Here is a 22,009-nt window from a genome sequence, read left to right as displayed (position 1 = left end):
AACAATTTCCCTCCACTTCAATCATTAATCAAGTATTGCTCTACATCAGCATCTGCATCATCGGCTCTCAGCTCATGTGGATCAACATCCTCAGCTGCAGCAGCCATCTTAAAATACTGATCTTCCAATTACTGCTGTGGGATATCGGTGCTTTGTTTTCGAAAAATAATCTAGCTTAAAGCCACTGAATGGCCTGATAGGATTATTGAACTGTGTTCTGACACAAAGATCAGACTGAAACTGTGAAACAATACAGAAGAAGCCTATGAAACCTCAACATTCATTTACAGTTACATTTATGGTTAAGATAACAGTGGATTCTCAACCTTTTTGATTCAATTATGAAAAAGTTGCTTTTTTTCAAACTTTTTTTGTTGATATATTGAATTTATTAACATGAATTTATTTACTACAGAGCATTTTACATGCAGTAGAAGGCGATACGATGTAGCATAATGACTGTGGGCTATCCAGGCTACTAACAATATAGCATATCATACATGTTTGAATCTAGAAGTTATGTTCTATATTCCGAAACTGTTATATTGAAAAGTTATATTGTTATAAAGTTATATTGAAGTTATATATGATTTCAGTTCACATCTTGATTTTATGTTTCTTTTAGCATTTCAATTTAGACTACAGTTAGCTTATTTCAATAAATGAACAAAATTTTATTCATTTAAACACTTTTATGTCATCCTGTAGTCCCCTTAGAAATTTACAGAGGGTTCCTACTGGGCCCCGACCCCATGGCTGAGAACCACTACTGTAAGTGACTATTTTAAGTGACAGTTCAACCAAAATAAGAAATTTGTGACATTTTCTCACCCTCAAGATCCTTTAAATATTACTCTTTTTTTCTTTCATTACTTTTTTCCTTTCTGTGGATCACTAAATTATTTAGAAGAATGTCCATGATACTCATTTCCAAACAATGAACGTGAAAAGAAAAACAGCCCCAGTTCCCACTCACCTGCATTTCATGGAAAAGGACATACACCATACATTTTCCTGGACATGCATAAAAATAACTCCCTCTGCATTTCACAGAAAAATACATTTCAAACTTTGGTTTTTCATTGAGGTGGAGTAGATGACAGAATATTCATGAAATATCCCTTTAATGAATGCAGGTCTAAATCTGTCCCAAAAAATCTATAAATGTCAAGCACACCCGCAGATTCAATCACAAGCCTTTAGGAGATCTGACAGGAGGACATGTTTGTGCAATGAGGTCTCACAGAGGGTTTATCTACTCTCTCATGCTTTATTTGAGGTGCAATATGTGGAACAGAGCAGAATACTCTGAACTACAAAGACAGCAGGAACAGCAGGGATTTTATGCCAGTGACCCCCCTTAAAAACACTCCAGAAACAGAAAGACAAAGGAAGTGTCATTATCTGGTGATGTGTCTCTTTTTAACTCCATCACTCAAAAGCAACCTGACAACATATAAGTTCCATTCCACATTATTTCCCACGTAAATGTCACATAAACGCAGATATGCACATAAATGCCACGTAAACGCAGCCGCACGTCTTCTCTCTAATACATCGAAACGGTCACACATCACCCCTGTCCTCCGCTTGCTTCACTGGCTTCCAGTGCGGTTTAGGGTGGAGTATAAAATTCTGTTGTTTGTGTTTAAGGCCATCCATGGTTTGGCCCCAGTATACCTCACTGATCTAGTAAAAACATATCAGCCAGCCAGAACACTCCGTTCCTCTGATCATATTTCTCTGGTTACCCCAACATACAGGTATAAAAAGTTTGGAGGCCGGTCATTTAGTGTTCAAGGACCAAAGTTGTGGAATGCACTCCCTGTGCACCTCCGAAACATCACGGTGCTGAGTGTTTTCAAAACACATCTGAAAACACACTTTTTTAATCAAGCTTTTGACTCTTAGTGCTGGGCTTGATTGGTTGGACTTGTTTTTATGTTGTCGTTTGATGCTTGTTTTGGAAAGCGCTTTGTGCACCTTTTGGCTGCTGTAAGGCGCTATATAAATAAAAATTGATTGATTGATTGATTATGGAAATTAAAGGCATCGCAAACTCCATTACATGTTGTTTAAAACAAGCCCGTTAGATGCTCCACTCAAATGAACACTCATCACTCTCTGCAGAGACACGTGAGCAAATCTATGCACACGTAAATCAATATACTGCTGTATTCCTCTAGTCGTTTAAGTGGAAATAAAGAGGAGGAAGAGAGAGTGGGCGGAAAGAGAGAGGAGGAGAACAAGAGAGGACATCATTAGAGGACAAAATTGAGCGGCAGGAAGATGAGAGGAAGAATTTGGGTCTTTATCTCTCCACAGGAGCGGCAGATTAGCACAGATGAGGGAGGAGGGGGGCTGGCTGCTATTCTTATGCAGGACGTGACCTGCGCAGTCAATCTATTAACGAATGAACTAGTGCATGTGTGTGCGCGCGTGACACAGCGCGAAAAGAAGACATCGATGTGCCTTTCTTGCATCTGTCAAAACGGTTAGACAGGAGTGTTTGTGTGTGTGTGTGTGTGTGTGTGTGTGTGTGTGTGTGTGTGTGTGTGTGTGTGTGTGTGTGTGTGTGTGTGTGTACACAATATGGGCCTCAATGATGCTTCAAAGCACTCCTGGATGAACACTCTGTCAATGTCTCTCACCCACGGTCTGAATTCTGATGTGGCTACAGTTATTCCAGCTGTGCTTTTTCTGTCATGATGAGCACTTTCCATTGACTTTTGTACTGAGGTAATGAAGTTTTCAACCCCCACCTCTGATCTAAAAGGATTAATTCACCCCAAAATGAACATTTCGTCACCATTTATTCACCCTTGTGTTGTTCCAACCCTGTATGACTTTCTTCTGTGAAACACAAAAGGAAATATTTAGAAAAATGTCCCAGTATGTTTTTCGTCAATACAGTGAAAAGGAGCACATTTTCAGTGAAATTTCAGACACAATGTCCATTGTCCATTATCAAGAGTGTAGCGATGTATGAAGCAACAACTCACACAAAAGTCACTTTGTGTTCATCAAAGCTGCGAATTTGATTTGAACCCGTTGCGGAATCTGTGCAGGGATTTTTTTTTCCCCTGAAGCAAAATCCTACTGAAATTACTTGATTTCAATCACAAAAACTTTATGAACAACAATAAATGTGACCGCATCTAAAAAGAAAAAAACAATGGACCGCATTGACTTTCCTTAGTTGGACAGAACAAGTTAAAAAGTTCTTCAAAATATCTTCCTTTGATCTGTAGAAATAAGTCACAGGTTTGGAACAACATGAGGGTGAGTAAATGATGGCATAATGTCAATTTTTGTATGTTTATTAAGCAGTTTTTTTTGTGAGGGTCTTCATAATTTAGGTGATTTCAGGTTTGTCATTGTAGGGACATTTGGTCCACACAGTGAATGCAAAACCTGACCCACACACAAACACATTAAACAAGCACACACATAGCATACTGATAATACAAACACACATACAGTACAGCTAAAATTAGTTTTCAGCCACACTGGTGTGAAAACAAAACCCAAGTAGTGTACTCAGCTTCCTGTAGTCAACAGCACACAGACGCAATATGAACTAACATGCATGCTCAAAATAGTACAAGGCAGACGCACACCTGTGAAACCGCTAATGAGGAAAAGATAGATCTTATCACTAGCAGTTACACTCACTATTTACCTTCCAATACAAACCATATCTGATAACTAAAAGAGCGCAAAATAAATACAAAGAACTTTGAGAGAAAGAGAGAATCAATACAGTGGAAAAAAAATAAGACGAGCACAGTGAGAAAAGGGGATATAGTGTTTTCTGTAGTGTCCTCTAAATAAATAGTGCTCTTCTGAAACCGTAAGGTCAGCGTTTCCAATGAGACAGCAGATATTCACTGATTTAAAGGGGACTTATTATGCAGCATTCACATTTATAAGCTAATGTGTGTCTGCAGTATGTGAGAAAAACCAGCCTATAATGCTAAAAATCCACTCACTCATTTTTAAAAAAATTTTTTTAGAATTCCCATAAATCGAAAGCAGTCTCTTCACACGAGCAGTTCCAGATTTCCCCCAACTCTTACGTAAGAGTAGGGGTAAGCCCCGTCCATGACTGGTAACAATCTGCCCTATTAGCACACAGCCCTGAGTGAGAAGCACAGAGTCCGCCATTTCTATATCCTCGCAGTAGCACCTGGAGTTGTATAATGGGTGCTTCTCAGTACTTAAATTGATGCTTCCTTATTTGTTCGCTCCTCCGTCCTCCAGCCTGTGACCCAGAAACCGATCAAAGAACGCCATCTCAGTTCAGAAGAACATCTCAATTCTTTAATTGCACCCCGAGGAGGCAAGGAACGAGTCACAATCTGTCACAATAATTTTAATTGATGCTTTTTCTTTGCAGCTTAAATAAACCATACATCTCGCATATTTCAACAGGGCATCTTGCATTATTATTATTTATAAAGAATTTCTTAAATAACTAATCTGTTATGAAGAGAATACATGTTTAAACAAACCAGTCCAGGATTGTCATTTATACATGTGGGAGTCTGCTCAAGCTGACGCATCCGTCTTTTCACCGTTATTGTTATATAGTACGTAACACAAAAGCAATAGCATGTCATAAAAGTTATAACCGTAATTAAACTAAATTATACCTGTTCTGTCCACTCAGCATATATTCTCTGGCTCTTTAGGCATTTTACAACTTTTTCCACACAAGCACCTGTACAGCGATTTATAGATTCTGGAAAGGTGGCAGAGAGCAGCAGCTCATTTGCATTTAAAGGGACACACACAAAAACGGCGTGCTTTTGCTTTTTGCAATTTTAACATGCTGTAAAAATGAAACTTCACATACACACTCTTAGACCTAAATATTGACTTGAAATTTCCCAGAGATTTTAAGTTAATATTTCAATAATTTAACAAAAAACTAAAAAAAAATATTTTAGAAAAGTTTTAGATTTAGATTTTTTATTTGAAATCACAAAACCGTTGCATCTCCCTCACAAACCCTTAGTTTGGAAAAGCCTGACAAATTGAGCTGCGGTACTAATACAGACAACTTGTTTCATTTCTCTTCTCATCCTGTTAAAGCAGTAACAGCAAGTTTCCAGAGTTGGGTGTGGGTGTTTATGTAAGTTTGTGTGTGTGTGTGTCATCACATCACAGTGCTGTCAGCGGTCTCGTTGGCTGCTGTCTGTTCTTGGAAGTGAATGGTTCACCCCGGAGCTGTCCACCCTGACCCGGGTCACATGGAGCACTCGTGCAGGGCTTTCAGCAGCCATGGCATTGATGCCGAAGGGCAAAATAGTCACGCAGAGGTCATGTATGCAGAGGTCAGAGGCACTCCAGAGCAGCTGCCATCGAGACCACTGGCAGCATGAGGCAGATTTCTACAGTCGGCAGGAACACTCATGACCTCTCGGGTCACTCAGAATCAGTGGCTAAACTGAATTGTATGTGCAAAAACAATTAGTTTTTAGACTCCCAACCTACAATAATGTAATCCCAGTAACTTTTTTTTTACTTCTGAGTAACAGGCGTAAGGGAATGACCACACAGAACACGTTTTTCTCTTAAAACATGAGACACGCATAATAGTATCCAACTGCAGAGCCGCAGCACTGATGAATTAAAGACGAAGGAAGGGTCTTGTATGCGTCACTGAAAAAGCTGTGAGACAGCGCAAAGGGTCAAAGATGTCATCTAGCACATATTTACATAGAAAAACTATTTAAGAAAAACAGCGGGCTTACTGTAAACTGCACGGAGTAATCACGTCATCTCCATAAGAACTTTATAATTGGCCCAAAGCAGACTTCTTGCGTCAATAGCAACTTATATAGCACAATTTAAAACAACACAAGTTGACCAATGTGCTTTACAGTCACACAACACAAAAAACATCAAACAAGCAGCACATAGTAAAGTGGTCACTGATTAAAACCTATTAAAAACAGATGTGTTCTTCTGAGCTGTACTTTAAAATCCTGTACAGTAGCAGCATCTCTAATGTTTTTAGGCAGACTGTTCCAAAATTCAGGCACTGCTTTTTCTTTCATTTTTTGTTCATACAGGTTGGTCCCCTCTTTCATTATATGGACAAAAAGAGTTGAAACATAGTTTAAAATATCTTTTACATTTTGTCATATGGGTCTGGGTGTATACTGTACATTTTGGGATGAACTCTGCGCTTAAGGCTTTTTACAAACTTGAGTTTTATTTTCTCTCCAGAAATTATACCATCCATAAAGAAAAGTAATAAAATAATAAAAAATAAATAAATAAAAAAAAATTATAATAATAATAGTACTAAATAATAGTAAATAATGAATACTAAATAATAGTATTAATTCATGTAGTTTATTCTTAAAGCCTGTGTTTTGCTTAATAAAATTACAATTAGGATAAATTATACCAGGTAAACATGGAGACTAGATAAATGTATAATTTATTGTCAGTATCTTATCTTCTTACCTCACACCTCTCAAGCTCTCTTTTAGTTTAACAATCAATAGGAAACAACATGACCCATAACAAACTAATTCTGATTCCGTTGAACTTACATATATAGTTTTACTGTTGCTTCATGGCATTCTACAATTTACAACAAAAAATGCTGAACAGCCCAATTTTTACTCTCTGTCGTTGTTTTACTACACTTTCGACGCGGGGAGAAGCGATGGCAGTGCAGTGGTAAGAGAAAATGCTTCAGTGCTATGGGGAAAATGCAGGTAGAATCAAGCACAGGTCTGTCAACACCTGGATTGAATAATTACACTAATAAGTACGACATGGCAAAATTAGATTACCCACGTATCCCCAGCAGAGCAGTAGAAATGCATATGATAATTTGATTTATCACTTGAAATAAGTAATTTTGACATTTTAATGCGTTTTACTGTAAGGTGTTAGGCTCAATAGACTAATGTATATATCATTTAGGAGTTAATAAAATTTAAACCACAGTGGATGAGATGCACAGTATATGAAAGGGCTAGAAATGTGACGAAGCTCAAAGCCTTTGAACTTTTTCTTTGTTAAATCACAATTCTTTAATATTATGGTTTGCATATTCAAAAATAGCGATGCACTGGTAAGAAATTCTGGTCAATACCAAAAAAGTTGTAATTATTTTAATGGCCGATAACCGATAAATGGCCGATATTAATTCTACTTTGCCCATACTTTTTTTAATTTTTTTATTGTAAATATTACAAATAAAACTATAATTAAAATCCATTGTTTTAAATGCTACAAGTAAATTTAGGCATCAAAATATTATAATGTACAGTTTGAAAATAGATATTCATTTAAAGATTTGTAATACACAAGATTACATTTAACAGTGTTTTTAAACTATTAATATTTTAATAGACTTTAAGTGCGTTAGATTTCGTCAAAGGTAATCTATTGTAAAAATAGAGGAAATGAGCATGCAAAATGAAATATCCAATATCATCCCATATATATCCAATATCGACTGATATCAATACATTTAGGAAAAAAAATCTATAATTTTGTCCGATAACCGATATGTTAACAATATAATGAGGCTCCCTGTGGTAAAATACTGATGGTTGTCATGGGACCCCTACTTTTAACATTACTGTATGTGTGAGTTAATAATAATATAATTCCAGTTATGTATTCATAACACCTACTAATCCACTAATCCCATAATCTAGCCAAATTACAGCTTGGTGCAGATAACAACAAAAACTAGAGCTGCAAATCCACACATAGCAGCAGACACACAATAGAGCTTTCAGAGTTAACAAACCCTCTCTTCTCTCCCTGTATAAAGCTGTCCTAACAAACGCGCTCGCTTTACAGTGCGTAAATCACATTTCATCTTTGACGTTAATACGCAACAAGGTCACCGGCCATCTTTTTCCTCCAGATGTGTTCTGTTCCCTTTTACTGCAGACAAATACACGCATACACGCACTGAAAGCAGAGCTGACGTGATACAGGCCTTTTCAAAGAGGGGAAACAAAACCATGTCATTATCTCTGGAGCTCTAGAGTACAATGTCCACATGTTAACTCCGAGATCTTTGTGAGAGCATTTTATTTGTGTATGCAAGAGACACAAACATCTGTCAGCATGAAATGGAAATTCACCTTATCTATTTCCTAAAGGCATGTTATAGATCTTATTGTGAATGATTCATAATCAAAATGTCATACCACGATCTTCGAGTAAAACAACAGATTTAGTCCACTTAAACCGTGCTACTAATGGAAGTCGCCACCCTACATTTTTCCAATAATCCATTTCTATAGGATGTACATCTGTTACATTGTAACTTAAAAAGGGACAGTTCACTTAAAGTAAAGAAAACCTGCTATTACTTCCTCACACTTTTACGCAACCTCTAACTCTTCTTTGGTGGAATGTGAATGGAGAAATGTATAGAAAAAGGTATAAGCGTCTCCTTTCCATACAATGGAAGTGAATGATTATTGTCTTTGAACAAGATTTTCAAGGCAAGTTTTTCATACAAAATGGCTTCATTTCTTTCTGTTCTGACATTTAAAAGCTATAATATTGCTTCAAAATACTTAGAACATAGCATACATATTATATGGACTATTTTTTGTTATTTTTGTAGCTTTGAAACGTTTCATTCTATTAAAAAAAGAGCAGCATGAACATTCTTCAAAATATCCCTTTTTGTTCCATTGCAGAAAGGGTTTTAAAAAAAATAGGGTGAAAAAATTATGACCTGTTTTATTTGGGGGTGAACTACTGCTTCAACCAACAAGACACGCGTACACATGTTGGTACACCTATCATTATGAGAACACTCCATAGACTTTTTAGGTTTTTTTATACTGAACTAATGACATTTTCTAGCCCCTAACCCTAAACTAAACAGAAAACATTCAGCATTTTTGTTTATTTTTTGAACTACAAGGACAAGGGCATGTCCACATAATGGAGGGGACGTGGACTGAACCTGAATACACACCACAACATAAGGACTTTAGATCCTCACAATATAGGTAAAAACAGAACACACACAAGTGTTGACTTGACACACTCACCTCTCTCACTGGAATCATCCACTAGCACGATTTCCTCAAGCAGGTGTCTTGGAGACCTGTCGATGACGCTGTGGACTGTTCGGAGCAGTGTGGTCCACGCTTCATTATGGAACACGATCACCACACTGGTTCGTGGGAGATCGTCCGAATAAACTTTTGTTTTACACCTGAAAAACACACACACCGCCAACGAGATCAGACAAAACCCAAGGATAATCAAGATAAAAATATTTAAATGGCTATATCGTCTGAAATTCTCTCCCCTCATGAGCACAGACACACACAGGGTCTGGAGAGCTGCAGAGAGCTGTATGAGATGAGAGGAGATTAGCACTTATCAGAAACACACATGCCGTTATGGAGAAGCATTAAGTGGAGAGCTGCTGAAGAGACTGTGAACGCATCTCATCCAGTGTGAGGAGCTATAAAAACAGTTGACGCTGAAATAAAATGATAACAGTGTCTGAAGGAATGGTCACACCTTGCTTAAGGTGTAACCTTCAGTGTGAATGAGCTAACAATGAGCATTCACAAACAGGGACAAGAGATTTATTATTACAGATAATTACAGATGGCGCCGCCGTGCTCGGTCGCCGTTCAGGTCGCTCCGCTAAGACTTTGCTTTTATTTATTATTCTACTCTCTTTTACTCTCTATTTTTTCCAACGGATCATCTGCTTTGATCTGTTACGACAGCAAAACACTTCTGGAAATTGGTTACCGCTACACTGACCTGTTTCAGGACACTTTCTCCAATCTTCCATCTGAGATTCGCCGGGACGCCGAGTTGAACAATGGCCACTCGAGTCGACGGCGAAGATTCAAAAAACACCGCGGGAAACGCGCTGGGATCCGCAACAGACTGAGAAAAAGAGCATTCAGTCCTCCTCTCCCGAGCATTTTGCTCGCAAATGTCCAATCCTTGGAGAATAAGATGGACGATCTTAGAGCCAGGATAAGTTTTCAACGGGACATGAGAGACTGCAACATCTATTGTCTGTCCGAAACATGGCTCACGCCAGCGGTCCCGGATACAGCCGTGACGCCGTCCGAGAACTTCTCTGTTTTTCGGATGGACAGAACAGCCGAGGCCGGGAAATCTAAAGGCGGTGGAGTGTGTTTCATGATAAACAAGAAATGGTGCGATCCTAGGAACATCTCCATTCTTTCGCGATCCTGCTCGCCTCACTTGGAACATTTAACTATCATGTGCCGGCCTTTCTACCTGCCGAGGGAGTTTTCCTCGGTCATCGCTACTGCCGTTTATATTCCACCACAAGCAGACACAGGGCTGGCTTTATCTGCCCTCCATGATGTGACCAGCGGCTTCATAAACAAACACCCCGACGCTGCTTTCATCGTCGCGGGTGATTTTAACAAAGCAAACCTAAAGAAAGTATTGCCAAACTTTCACCAGCATGTCTCCTGTCCCACACGAGGAGCAAACACACTGGATCATTGCTACTCTCCGTTTAAGAACGCCTACAAAGCTCGTTCACAGCCAGCTTTTGGCAAATCGGACCATGCCGCCATTTTCCTCACACCGGAATATAAACAAAGGCTCGTTCAAGAGCCCCCGGTGAGGAGGGAAGTCAAACGCTGGTCATCCCATTCAGAGATCACGCTACAGGCAGCTCTTGATGACGTCGACTGGGACATGTTCCGCGCGAGTTCTGAAGACGTCAGCGAGTTCACAGAAGTGGCGCTCTGCTTTATTAACACACTGACAGAGCAAGCCACACAAACAATAACTATAACGTCCTTCCCTAATCAGAAACCGTGGGTGGACAGTTCAATTCGCACTGCAGTAAACTCGCGCACCACCGCTTACAATGCCGGTCTCCTAACGGGGGATATGAGGGAGTACAAAGCTTCATGTTACGCCCTCCGGCGCGCCGTTAAAGCCGCAAAACTCCGCTATAAAGACCGAGTGGAATCTCATTTCCAACTCAACGACTCCCGGCGGATGTGGCAGGGACTGAGAACCATCTGTGCTTTTGGAACTAAATCCTCTGCAGAGGTGAGAGCTGATCCGTTGCTGGTGAACGAGTTAAACTCTTTCTACGCTCGCTTTGATGGTAATCGCGGCAGCGCGACTCCGGCGAGTGACGCGTCAGAGAGAGTCCCTCAGAGCAGCAACGGTCACGTGATCTCTGTCTCGGAGGACGAGGTTCGGAGGGCACTCAAACGTGTGGATGTCAGGAAAGCTGCTGGGCCGGATGGTATTTCAGGTCGTGTTCTGCGGTCCTGTGCTGATCAGCTCGCAGGGCTCTTTACATCCATATTCAACGAGTCCCTTGCTACATCTGTTGTCCCCACCTCCTTCAAACGATCCTCCATCATCCCTGTACCTAAGATCAGTAAACCCTCTTGCCTAAATGACTATCGTCCAGTGGCTCTCACATCTTTAGTCATGAAGGTCTTTGAGAGACTCATTAAAAACAACATTTGCTCCTCCATTCCTGACACTTTGGACCCTCTTCAGTTTGCCTATCGTCCCAATAGATCGACTGAAGATGCCATTTCTCACGTCCTTCACTCCTGCCTCACTCACATCGACAGCAAAAGTGGGAACTATGTCAGGCTGCTATTTATTGACTATAGCTCAGCCTTTAACACCATAGTTCCCATTAAGCTAACACACAAACTCCTGGATCTAGGCCTGAATTCTTCTCTCTGCCTCTGGATTGAAGATTTCCTCACTGGCAGACCCCAGGCGGTGAGAGTAGGCCAGTTCACCTCCACCTCCATCACCCTGAGTGTTGGAGCTCCACAGGGCTGTGTGCTGAGTCCCCTGCTCTACTCTCTCTACACCCATGACTGTTTGTCCACACACAGCTCCACCTCGATCATCAAGTTTGCTGATGATACTGTTGTCCTGGGTCTCATCTCCAACAACAATGAGACGGCATACTTGGACGAAGTGGAGCAACTGACATCATGGTGCCAGGACAACTGTCTCTCTCTGAATGTTAACAAGACCAAAGAACTGATTGTGGACTTCAGGAAGAGACAGCATCGGTCATACTCCCCTCTCATGATCAGCGGGACACCGGTAGAGAGAGTGAGCAGCTTCAAATACCTGGGTGTGAACATCTCCGAGGATCTGACCTGGACTACACACATCCAGACACAGGTGAAAAAAGCCAGGCAAAGACTGTACCACCTGCGCCAGCTGAGGAAATTCAGGGTTTCACCAGCCATCCTGAAAACTTTCTATCGAGGGGCGATAGAAAGTGTCCTGACTCAGTGCATCACAGCGTGGTACGGGAACAGCACCAGTCACGACTGCAAAGCCCTGCAAAGAGTGGTGCGCTTATCCGAGCGCATCTCAGGCTCAGCTCTCCCGTCTCTGCAGGACATCTACACCAAACGCTGCAGAGGTAGAGCTACTAAAATCATCAGAGACATTAATCACCCTGCAAACTCTCACTTCACCCTGCTGCCATCTGGTAAGCGCTTCCGTAGCCTGATGGCAAAGACTGAAAGACTCAGGAGGAGTTTCTTCCCCCAGGCCATCAGACTCCTGAACTCAGTCACGTGACTCACTTCACCCCCGCACACACATAAACATACAGTCTTTTAACATTAACATCCACATACTGCAATTGCACTGCACTTTACGTCCCTATTGTTACTGCGTAACAACCTGTAATAAACCTTGCACATTATACTTCTTTATATATACATATTATATATTTTATGTTAACCACTTATTTTTAAGTCTACAGTTTATCTCACTTATCATATCCACATATTTTTTTATATTTTTATTTTTATCTTATTTCCTATTTTTATCTTTTACTTGATTTATTTATAATTCTACTTATGTTAATACTTTTTATTCTAATTTTATTCTATTTCTATTTAATTTCTTGTAACTGTTATTTGCACTGTCCATGGAGCGGACCTGTTTACATTTCACTGCCAGTTGTATATTGTGTATATAACTGTGTATGTGACAAATAAAACTCTTGAATCTTGAATCTTGAATCTTATTACCGATGTAAGCACTATTGTCTTTATTTTATCTTCTTGTTCTTAAAGGAACAGTTCACAGAGAAATATTTGTCTAAATAATAATAGAAGCTTAGCAGAATGTTAACGCTACAATGAAAATCAACGGGCCATATAATGTCAATAGGGGCTTTCACAGCGGGTAGTTATAGGAACTTAGATATAAGAACTAGAAACCAGGGCAGTTCCCCGAGAACTAATGTTAGCCTGAGGCCATTTTCCTGGTTGCAATCGCAGCGCCAGTAGGAACTCTGAAGTGACATAAGCCACGCTTGATGTTATTTTTGACTATTTGACTATTTTTAGTTTTTACTTTTATTTTGACAGCACGGCAGACATTTATTTTGACGCCACGGAGCGATGACACTCCCTTTATTCATTTACGATCTGTTTAAAAGTCCTGTCTAATACGTTATTAGATAGAATTGTTCTACAAAGAAAGTAGATCGTATATGAAAAGTATTAGCGTTTGCTGTGTGGTTGATGCCCAATGTCGCTAGCTGAGCAGAAATACATAATCATATTTCGCTTGGTCCCCTCAAAGTTGCATTGGATTTTCTCCTTAGCGTAATACTTGAGAGATCCATCTCACACGTTTTTCCATGTTCGTATAATTAGTTTGTGGAGTAAATATACATGCTATATAAACTGTGTGCACAGCCTTTTTTTTTTAAATGGCGGGTACTGGTGTTTCGCGTGCGTTGGCCAAATCAGTGTACACTTACAATCACTGGTAGTTCCTATTGTGCTGGGTTGAACCCAACTCTAAAGTAAGAAATTTAGTTCCCCCTAAAAGGCGTTTCTAGAATTAAAATCGTTTAAAAGCTCCTGCACTTAGTTCTTAGAACTATAAAAAGGTTCCTCCGCTGCGAAAGCCCCTAATAATGACATTGGTTCTTATTTCTCACAAACCATAATGACACACCGATTTGTAATTTGGGCTTTTATAAAAAAGGAGAAAGGGAAGATTTTCAGTATATGACTTCAATTTCAGTTGGTTTTTAAGTTTTAATGCAGTCTGTAAATAATGTGAGTGGTACTGGTAGCTTTCCTCGGAAAACACGAGCTTCCGCCATTCGTCTTTGCGTCATTATGTCATGCCTGTATGCTTAAAGGAGTCCATACTAGTAGGCTATATCGTGTGTGGATGCTGCAGGTGGCGGATCATTTGTGGCCTCTTCTTACAGCAGCTGGAATATAATTAAACTTGTCATTTTGATGGCGGCTTGTAATCCAGAAAGTTCAAAACTACAATCATTGTTGACAATCCACACATACACCTCAAAACATTAGATTCTTCCATGCTGAGGAGCTGTGCCAATGCACAACCCATGTGAAGAAGATAACTCCGCAAATAACTGCAATTTCAGGGTTCAAACAGAGGTGGCGACAAAGAGACAAAACTTACGGTCTGCAGCTTTAATTATATGGACACCATAAAGGGACATAGTGAAAGAATAATATGCTTTCACATATTCAGAGAATGTGTTGATTGTTTGCCGATTATGTAAGCACAGGCCACTGTGCCAGTCTGTGCTGTGGTAGGAACAGGAAAGCCAGTGTTTGTTGTATCTGGAGAGCTAAAGTGGGACACACGTTTCACTTCCTGCCTAATTTCCTGTTTGCCCTAGCACAGCTAGGGGATTCTGGCCTGCGTTCCCCCAAAAAGACAAAACATCAAGCACAAAACCACATTCAGAGGCAAAATATAACCACAATGCTCCAAAAAACAACAACATTAACACATCCAAACAACATTAGAGGCACAAAACACCTTCCAACCTACTAGCCATCACACACACAGACGCCATTAATTAAATGAAGGTTAGGGGTTGTGGTCCATCATGTCCCATCACTGCAGTAACACAGACCCTCCTGGCCCCATCTTTCTTAAACTCATCATCTGGAAACACACAGACGGCTCCTTTTAAATTCATTAACCTGATGTCGACTCTCAGGACCTCAGACAAGAGTTTAATTTGCAGCCGAGGCTTCTCATTGGTCAACCCTGCTACCTGCCTGATTAAAATGAAGCACAGATTTCTCTCTCATTCCTTGGTGTCTGTTCTCCTAGATTTTCTGTCTCTATAAAAATCAATTTTGTAAAGCAGGGAGATCATGCATCCCTTCCCTCCCATCAGCACAGACACCATCAAAGTGTGAGTGAGCTGAGTGGGTGAGGTAGCATATGCCTGGCCATGGCTTGTGTGTGTGTGTGTGTGTGTGCGTGTATGTGTGTACAATATGTGTGTGCAAGAGCAAAGGCTAAATCAGGCTAAAATAGCTGCGACAATGTGGAAAAGAGTGGCTGATCAAAAGATGGAAGGAATCAAAGATGAAACACACACACACACATGCTCAAACAAACCCTCAGAGACACCAGACGCGCACAATCACATTTCTCAGGCCCCAGGAATAATTGGATATATTTGGTGCAATCAGAGAGAGACAAAAACAGCCGTAGGTCTATAGAACTCTTCCATCACAAACACGCATGCATTATTATACAGGATTTTTTTAATTCAGACTCCTCAGGCCAAATCTTGCTTAACTTCAGCACACACAGAGAGAGATATAGAGATGCAGTGGAAGAACAATGCGAGCTGTAGTTATTCAGTCATTTATAGGACATCCTACTCGATTGAGTGCAATGAAGCAGCTCAGTGTGATTTTACACACATTTTCGGCTGCGTGTGTGTTTGAGTGTGTCTGGGAAGAATAATTGAGGACAACCTTTCTCTTCTACTTTTCCTCTCCCTCTAAAGCAAAAATAACAGCCAGAGGACACACTGGATCGGTTAGTCATCAGTTCTCAAAGTCATCATAATCTCAAACACACACACAGACACACACATGCTAAACCCCAATCTCTCTGACCAGCGCCTTCATCATATCAAAGAACAGAATCAAAACAGAACATGAAAATGGAAAAAAACAACCAGCTGGTGTCAAGGCTGGCTTCAAAATCCAAAACACAGACTATACATGTCAAAATCATTGTAGACTGAAGGCAATATAGGAATGAAATAAACTTTACATTTACTTTTTTTTTTTTACTCACACAGACCTCTCATTTTCTGTCATCATTTAAAAGTTTGGGGTAAGTAAGGTTACTTTTTGAAATAAATGAATACATTTATTCATCAAGGGCACATTAGATTGATCAAAAGTGACATTAAAGACTTTTACATTTTTACAAATACAGCTAAAGGGGTCTCCGTGTGGACGGTGCCTTAGTGTAAATAACATCTATTGCTATTTGCACTTTGCACTTTATTTTTTAACCCATGGTACGGCAGCAAAATTCCTTGATTATTATGCAGGAATGAGAGTATAGTCCCTAGCCATATCGGTCTAGAAAATCGCAACTTTTAATTTTCCATCATTCTTAGTACACAATGTAACTATACACATCACAACATGTAAATAGGAAAATGTTGGCGTTATTTTGTCACTTATTGAGCAGTAGGCTAGATGGAGCCGTTTACCTCTAGTCTTTTTGCTAAGCTAGACTAGCGGTGGGTGCGTCAGACAGTTATGGCACGCACGGAGATGAGAATGGTATGTATTGACTTATCTAACTCTGGGGGATACGGTGAATAAGCTTAAGTCCCAAAAGTCGGCGTGTTCCTTTAAAAACGTCCGATTGGCCATTGCATTTAAGAAATCATCAGCTATGTTATTGATTGGCTACATTACTCAACACTGCAAAAATAGAAAAACCTATACGTTTTGACGTAATTAGAACCGTATTTTCGACGCTCTCAAGAGCACAATCATCAAATATGTTTATGTTTATGAGTTTTAAACTTTATGATGAGAGTATTCGCGAGTGTTCAGAATATTGAACAAAACGCCGAAATTTCAGCGATTACTAATCTAATGCCTCTGATTGGCCATTGCATTTATAAGCTCAACAGAGTTGGGTGTGATTGGTTATAGTGCGCAACATTGTGACACGCGTAAAAAGTATGCGTGAAACATTGTAAAACGAGCAGATCGAATTAATTTTCATTTTCACTTTATTACTATATTTAGTTTAAATGTGCAGGTGCATTTTTGGGCCAAGCCCCCGTTAATTTTTAAGCCATGGCCGAAGCTAAGCCTTCCCCAGCCATACACATGCTCCGCCTATGACTGGAGTAATGATGCTGAAAATTCAGCTTTGCCATCAAAGGAATACATATCATTTTAAAATATATCATAAAAAAGAAAACGGCTATTTTGAATTGAGCAGAAGAGACTTCTTTCAAAACATAAAAAAATGGTGATGTAAAACAAAATAAGCTTAAAAAAAATAATTTGGTGCATGTGAAAATGTATATTAAGAAATCTAATTGTACAACAATTTGAAAGAAATTAAGAATACAGTATAAATGTGACATGCAGTATAGTATAAATGCAGTACAGAATAAATGTGACATTTTAAGTGCATGTTGTTTTCCATTCACACTCAGTGGCCACTTTATTAAGTACACATCTCAAATACTCAGTAGGACCCCAGAACAGCCTGAATCTTTATCTAAGACGCTGGAAACCTTCATGGTGCATGTTAACATGATTGCATTATGCAGTTGCTGCAGATTTGTCAGCAGGATCATGCAAAACTAAATTATGAAAACTTGTTGGTCAAAAAAAATACATCTGTTAAGAGCAAATAATCGGAAAAGGACCACTATAAAACTAACATTGTTAAATGTTGTCTGACCAGTGAAAAATAAACTTTAGACAAGATTGGCTGTCACCTCAAAGCATACCTGCACACACACACGCTTTGACAATGTATCTAATCTGTCAGACAATGAAAAAAAAATAAAAAAATACTGGGATGCAAAAAAAAATGACATTCTCCGGAACAGGATTCGGCACAAATTAAGCACTTGTTAGAGGCAGGAATTGAGTTTTTTGTTTATGAGCGTTTAATAGGAATTTTGAATGCCAGGTCGTTGACTAGTTATCAGTCAAACGCAACAACATGGAGGCACTGCCTCTTCTCACATGTTTTTGTCAACTGCCTCCTTGACTCCTTTAGTAAAAAATGTAATATTTCACTGTATTTATTTTAGTGTTCATTTTGTACTGTCAATTATTTTCTCATCCAATGTTGTTAGAAGGCACTGCCTCTAGACCCTTACTGTTTTACCTTGCCAATAAAAGCTACCTGAATCTGAAAGGAAGCAAGAGACATAACAAGAAAGACGGTCAAACTGTAGAGGAAATATTATGTTACCACAGTACAGCTTTCAGCATCAAACACACACACACACACACACACACACACACACACACACACACACACACACACACACACACACACACACACACACACACACACACACACACACACACACACACACACACACACACACACACACACACACACACACACACACACACACACACACACACACACACACACACACACACACACACACACACACACACACACACACACACACACACACACACACACACACACACACACACACACACACACACACACACACACACACACACACACACACACACACACACACAGTTCCCTCCCAGACAGCAGGAATGCAGTGAAGGAGAAAAGGTCAGTATTATTCCCAGCTGTGAGCTGTTCTCTCTACGCAACACACAACTATAAAAAAAAAGAGAGTGTGTTGGCGTGGTTGTGTAAATCTATGCTGACTGTGAGTTTACAGTCCTGACCATATGCTTTTAATGGTTCTGCATAACTTGCTAATTACAGAAATGCAAGCCAAAAAAGCTTTGCTTACCACATTGTGGAGGAAAACCAATAAAAGTCACACAGAGAGGCAAAAATGGGAATAAAAAGAGCAAACCTAAGAACCAAGCACTGCATAATTAAGCTGACGAATTGCATAGTGATTATGTTAATCACATCATTAAACAGTATGCAGAATAGCCATTCAGGTAATCAGGCCCACCGTTGAACAGCTAATCATGTTATGAAGGTCAATACAACAACAAATCATGTTAAAGGGACCAGATTCCAGAGCAGAGGTGTCTCTGTATTTACTTCCCAGAGGAAGTCCGGACAGTACTTTTTTGGAACAGTTATACATTTCCATGTGGACAGCAGTAGAACTTATATATAAAAATTAAAATTAAAATAAAAAAAACCTTAACAGTCAAAATAGTCATTAAGGATATTGTGGTGTCTGAGAAATTTTCTCCAAAAATGTTTCCACAGTTGAGCAAACTGGATTAGAATATTTCAACTTTATTTAAAAGCTAAGATCAGTTATTTAATCAGACAATTAGCCTATTGTTTTTTTACAGTCAGATAGCCATGCATTGCACCTAAGGCATTCTGAGAAAAAATGTGGACGTTCAGTTCGTCCCCTTAAGAGAAATTATTGAAAATGTAAATCTGACAAAGGCCATTACAGGGTTCTTACACATTTTTGTGAAAACTCAAATGTGAAATTCGTTTATTCTATTGGCTGATTTTCGGACTTTTCTTAGTTTCCTGTGTTGCCTCTCAATATCCCAAAAAGGATCATGTCATGGCACTGACTCATCTAGTCGACACAGTATTAAGATGGTTCTTGCAGGGGTGTGTATGGGAAGATACAGCCACAACCCGCAAGAAATACATAAAGTTGTTTGCTCACACACTTTTCCCTTTGGCAGACATTTTCAGTTGCTTTCATCTGCACTTTCCTTTTTTCTTGCCTAGTAATTCCACTTCCTTCCTTCCGTAGAGATTGAGATATCTTACTACTTTGATATCACATCTCTCTCTCTCTCTTTTCTCTCTGGCTCTTGCTCATCCTCCTTTGATATGTAATTTAGAGAAACAGAATAATGTATTCCATTTTACAACGTTCAGAGCAGCAAAACAGTAATTTAGCACACATCACACACAGCACTTATGGTGCTATATATATGTGTGTGTGTGTGTGTGTGTGTGTGTGTGTGTGTGTGTGTGTGTGTGTGTGTAAGACAAGAGAAAGAGAGCAGAAGGTCAGAGAAAACAGAAGTAACCGGGAAAAGGTTTATCTGCTGATGCACAGTAAGTCATAATTACATGTTTGAAGAGTGTTGCTAAGATACTGTCAAGATCAGTCCAATCAGAATTTGATCCTCAAACCAGATGAAAAAGTATCCTTAAAGCTGAAGTGTGCCATTTGTCCTTCTTCAGCTTATATATGCAGGGAAAATAAGTAAATCAACAATTGCTTGCAAAGACAAAGCTAATTTTGAATGGTCGTCAAAGAAGATATGTTTTTTTTATTTTTTTTTAGGTTTAGATATACTTATGACATCCAAACGCAGAGGGGCTCAGTAATATAGGCTCAACCAATGGTTTGAGTTTGTGTGAGAATCTGTTGGTCCAACCAATGGAGGGAGTGTTTAGGAAACATGTTTACAAAAAAACTATTTCTGCAGTTGCCTTTGGTGCCAACTGGTCTGCTGCATGTGAAAATGTATATTACGAAAACTACTTGTACAACAATTTGAAAGAAATTAAGTATACCGTATAAATGTTACATTCAGATTTTAAGTAGAGATACACCGATTGCAAATTTCTTGGTTGATTCTAATTTCCGTTTGTTTTTTGGTTTTTTTGTCAGTCTGACTTGGCTATACCGATTTTCTTTCAAAGAACTATAATTGTCAGCACGTACAAACAAAAATCTACTTTTCTGAAATGCAAACTTTTATTTTCATAAAAAAGCAAGTAAAAAAAACAGTGATAAAATAAGAACAAATTTACAAATTTTCAAACAAAAGCCGGATAGTCTTCATTGTAAAAATTAAATACAGATCAATGTATTCAGTTAGTTACAAAAGTTATTCAGTCAAGAGCAGAGAGTGATTTTCTTTAAATGAATACTCGTTAATTTTATAATGACGGGCATTTTGACATAATTTTGTGTGTATTTGACTGTTGAAGCGCAATAAGCCACTCATTTTGGTATTTGCGACTCACAAGCGGTTTTGAGAATTTAGGGCCCTATGAAATCCGTTTGATTTTTTCCAAAATATGTTTTATTTATTTCTTTCCAAATCCCGCTTTTATTTTTTCCTTTTCCCATTAAAATGTTTCTGGATTCCATTTTAATGATTTAATCAAAAACATGTCTAATTAATTTAATTAATAAAAAAAATTTTTTTTTTATTATTAATAATTTTATTTGATTAAAGCTACACTATGTAACTTTTCCGTCCACTAGAGGTCGCCTGTTCAAAACAAAGGCGTAGTTTGATGACGCCACGTTTGAGCGCAGAATCTTGGGACATGTGGTCTTCACCTCACAGCCGGTGGAAAACAGTCAGGATAGGACTCGGGCAGAAATCATGTTCATGGATGAGATTATTAACATTACTGTAGTATGAAGCAGAGCAGAACCAAGTGTTGTGGAGCTGAGCAAGGCAGCAGGAGCGATTGAAGAGCGGGACTTTTATTATGGCATAGTTGCCGGCGGGACTTTTATTATGACACGGTTGCCGGCGCCACTTCCTCTTTTCCAGTCATGAGTATGAGGTAACGCAACTCTGTTTATCGTATTAGATATATCTGAGTGTGTTGAAAAGGAAGTTATGACGTTCGCTCGGCGGCTGCTATGACACTTGTTCACACTGCAGTGAAAGTAAAGTGTTTCACTGAATAAAACCGGAAACCGAGGGTGACACAGATATGACGCAATCGACAGGCGACTCCCTCACACGCATAGCTCACACGTCCCGGTTCCTTGGTTAAAATAGCAATTTCTCACGATTTACAAATAGTTGGAAACATTTGGGATATTCTAAGTACTCAACTGAACAAAATATATAACACTGGCCTAGTGGTTTCTGGATATTTTACTGCAAAAATCCTACATAGTTCACCTTTAATTTGTTACAATAATAGGGCCCTATGAAATCCGTTTTATTTTTTCCCAAATTCCGTTTTATTTATTTATTTCCAAATTAGT

The 22,009-nt window shown here is 39.2% G+C and overlaps 1 protein-coding gene across 2 annotated transcripts in view; it reads right to left on the bottom strand.

Moving 5' to 3' along the window:
- Positions 1-22,009, bottom strand: part of galnt1 (UDP-N-acetyl-alpha-D-galactosamine:polypeptide N-acetylgalactosaminyltransferase 1) — a 132,116-nt gene that overhangs the window by 20,289 nt on the left and 89,818 nt on the right. For both annotated transcript variants that reach the window (XM_079837754.1, XM_079837755.1), the window contains one exon: positions 9,057-9,223. In XM_079837754.1, the coding sequence (XP_079693880.1) occupies positions 9,057-9,223 (167 nt within the window). The remainder of the gene's footprint in view (positions 1-9,056; positions 9,224-22,009) is intronic.

This window comes from Gobio gobio (genome assembly GCF_949357685.1).
Source record: "Gobio gobio genome assembly, chromosome: 15".
NCBI classification, from domain to species: Eukaryota; Metazoa; Chordata; class Actinopteri; order Cypriniformes; family Gobionidae; genus Gobio; species Gobio gobio.
The sequence above is the reverse complement of the archived record's forward strand: the minus strand, read 5'-3'. Positions and strand labels throughout refer to the sequence as shown.